General features: G+C 35.1%; 1 protein-coding gene across 1 annotated transcript in view; it reads right to left on the reverse strand.

The window, feature by feature from the left end:
- Positions 1–2,788, reverse strand: part of HELRODRAFT_179010 (hypothetical protein) — a gene marked incomplete at both ends in the record, with an annotated part of 3,440 nt that extends 652 nt beyond the window's left edge. The window contains 4 exons of the mRNA XM_009027871.1: positions 33–149; positions 317–400; positions 1,086–1,294; positions 2,692–2,788. Of these exons, the coding sequence (XP_009026119.1) occupies positions 33–149; positions 317–400; positions 1,086–1,294; positions 2,692–2,788 (507 nt within the window). The remainder of the gene's footprint in view (positions 1–32; positions 150–316; positions 401–1,085; positions 1,295–2,691) is intronic.
- Between the last annotated feature and the right edge of the window lie 902 nt (positions 2,789–3,690).

Genomic DNA, 3,690 nt, shown 5'->3' on the forward strand with positions numbered 1-3,690 from the left:
GTATGGAAAATTTAAGGCATCCTTTTCTTGACCTTTACTACTTTCATGTTTCCTGGTTCTCCTCTCACTCTGTAGATGAAATCCTGATTTTCAGCTGTTTTCTTCTGCTTTGCAATTTCAAGTGATTTTTTACAATCTGCTCGTTGTTCCTTAGTCATATCGTGATCACTTGTAATGGGTTCTTAGCGGCAAGGTTGAGACGTAGACACAAATCAAAAAAATTTTATTCTGTAAACTGAAAACTATACCAAATAAATATACAATGTCAATAAAGAAAACCAAAATAAAAGTTAAAGTTTGAGGTTAGTATGCAGACTTGTTCCTGCCAGTGCTGTGACCACGTACGAGCGGATACTGTTTCAACTTCTTCACTTGACAACAATGTAGAATCCTTCGAACACTGGTGTTATGTGGGGTTGACTCCTTCGGTTCCAGCCGTCTTCTGTACCAATATTGCACCACCTGTGCTTTACTCAACCTACAAATGTTGTTGTTACGTTGAAAGGCAACTAGTTCGTTCGCCACCCTCCAACGCAATAGATAACTACTTCGTTCGCTACCTTACGTTTGTCGTCGTTGAGCTCGTAACCACCCCGTACCGTATTTCCAGCTCTCCCGTCTAACCACTGACTAACTACCACCCACGTACCAACAAATGAAACTTCTCTCAATAATACCTTACCAACCAACAGCTACTTCACCAACCACGGTTGCGTGTCCAATTTCTCGCCAACAAAAACGCCAACTCTACCAACTAATTTTCTACAATGAAATTAACCAACTCTACCAACCAATTTTCTACAATAAAAATAACTAACTCTACCAACCAATTTTCTACAATAAAAATAACTAACTCTACCAACCAATTTTCTACAATAAAATAAACTTTTTTTTCTGTCTGACGAGACCAGCCTTTATTTACCCGACGCGCCGTCCTACCCCGCAGCAATAATATAATTAAATGATGTGGCGCTCAACATCCACCCTTGAACCGTAACACCAATGTTTATTCTTTTTAAATCAAGCCTGTCCTGTCCTTTCATCTGAATTGAACTTTTGCTGATTGCAAAAGTTCAGGGACTGACGTCGTCATAAGGTTTTCTTATTTTTATTCCATCTTTTTTTAATTTTGCATGTTCATCCTTGATCCGTGTATTTTCCACAAAAAAAGCATCCATATTTTCGAATTCAGAGGCGGGCGACGCCGTATTTTTTATTTTCTTTATCATTACCGCCACCGACTTACTAGTTCGTCTATCTACTGATTCTAGAAACTCCACTACGTCTCCAACATCTAGATTGGCAATATTTCTTTTTTATTCACTGTTGTGAAAGAATAGTCTTGCAACTCTTTCAGTGCAATGTAGAAAACCGTATCCGGTTAATAGTTTATCAATGACGCCCCTTTGTGCGATGTGACACTACGTGTTTTCATTATCGATGATTCCTTTGTTCCTAAATTTATTAGTGGGAAGAATTCCAATTGAACGTTGTTGAATATTTATTGTCGGGTGTCTTTGTTCTATGAGTATTGATTCGACTAGTCGTAAATTATAATGGTTGTTACTGTAATGTAAGATTTCAACATTGTTGTCCAAGATTTGCCTAGTAATTTTAGTTTTGTCTCTTTTTCTTATGATTCTTTACAGCGCCAGTTTGTACGTGCATTGTGAGTCTTCTCAACAGTTTAAAATCTTAAAATTTTTATGTTTTTCGTAGTTAAAATTTTTTATTAGATTTCGTGTTCCTTTTTCGAATTTATTTTGAAAAATAGAAAAACTACTGCAACTGCTAAAATTATATAAATGAATTTAAAAGTGAGAATTATTGAAGGCAAGTTTAGATTTATAAATTTGAATAATGATACGAATAAGGACGTTATTAATGAACATGTTCAAATTAAATTAGATACTCGGCGTCATTCTTGCAAACTTTTCCATTAGAAAAGCAGGATCCTCTTTTTGAAAAAAATAAAATATATAACTTTGTTTCAATAGTTTATATTACGGCCTGTTTGGTTTAAATGTGTTTAGACTGCAGTCGGTTCCAATTTGGGCTGCAAGGTTGGATTCAGTTGGTTTTAAATACGATTTCGTTAATCCAATTCTATTTGCTCTTTACTGGCTTACGGTTTATCAAAGAGTTATTTTCAAGATATGTTTAACGGTTTTGAAATATATTAAGGGACTTGCCCCTAAATATTTAACTGACAGAGTCATCCCCAGAACAATGCCACTGAGTCAAACGTTGCACTCGGACAATTCAGGTTTACTGTTTGTACCTGACACAAATTTGGCTTTTGGTCGAAAGAATTTTTCCGTAGTGGGTCCTGCTGTCTAGAATGGTTTGCCTAGGGACCTTTGTGATTCTGCGTTTTCTGTTATTCAATTTTGTAAAAGGTTGAAACACCATCTTCTTGTCTAAGAAAGCGTATTAGTTGACGACACAGTTGAATGTAGAAAGTATGTTGGTTGAAGACGAATCACCGCAAACTACCACTTACGTCAAACGATGACCAACGAACTACTAACGGCTACTACTAATGCAACAACTCGTTTTCTCAATATAAATTATTCTCGCATTTGTGCTAACTGACCGTTAACTATGACTGGTTGTTGTTATTAGCCTGAACTCTGTCATTGGTTGTTGTTGCCCTTCCGCATATTACCCGCATGTTCGCATATCTCAGACCTAAAACCCTGACAGCTAGAAAGTCGTCAACTACCAACTTATAAGCAATTCTTAGCAAGAACGTCTCTGCAGCATAATATAAATATAAATTGATCATGTTAATTTTTTTAAATTCGACTTCGATGTATCCAAACGTCTTGTTTTCATCGTTATGTGTAATTGTATCTAAATATATGAGTATTTATGTTTTAAAGTTGGCTTGAGTGTGACAATTTTAAAACAGACTTTAAGTTCAGGTTCGTTTGTAAACGTTTGAATTTTTTAATTTTTTGGTCGCTTAAATGTGTTCAAATGATTGAACAACTGTCCTGTGTCTTCTTTGCATTCATGTCTTCACACGGTGTGCTTAAGAAACGTAGTAAGTTTCATCATTGAGCAAAAAAGTTTTTTGCGCGTCAGACTATCAGGGCTGTCGAGCACTTCCTTGATTTTTCAATGATTAAAAACATGGCTGATAATATTACGGAATACTGCATATACTGTTTTATTTTTGAATCTGGCATTTGCTTTATAGTTTAAAAAATGTTATAAAATGTCTGGTTAAAAACATAAATGTAAAAGACAGAAAATTTAAAAAGTTAATTAATAAATTTTGACTGTTTTAATTAATTAGAATTAATTTCCAATTTTCATATTGTTTGAAAAACAAATGGAGCAGATATTGGCCATTGTTGTTTCAATTATCCTTGTCTTATCCAATTCTCACAAAAACGTGTCCTTTGGTACCGCACGAGCAGCTACCAGATTCCGGGCATTTGCAAACCAAATCACCACAACATCTGCTTGTGGAAAGTCAAACTACATTGTTTTAAGTCAGTGTTGTTTAGAATATGTAAATGAATTCATGAGTGTGATAATTTAGTGAGTTTTAATTTGGGTGATAATATGAACAATGACCAAAATGTTCAAATTGAATTACGGGGTGCCATGCTGGAAGCAAACGTTTTCATCAGGAATGCAAGGACCTCTGTCGTGAAAGCAAAATATTTTAATTAATTT

Source organism: Helobdella robusta (assembly GCF_000326865.2).
Source record: "Helobdella robusta unplaced genomic scaffold HELROscaffold_51, whole genome shotgun sequence".
NCBI lineage: Eukaryota > Metazoa > Annelida > Clitellata > Rhynchobdellida > Glossiphoniidae > Helobdella > Helobdella robusta.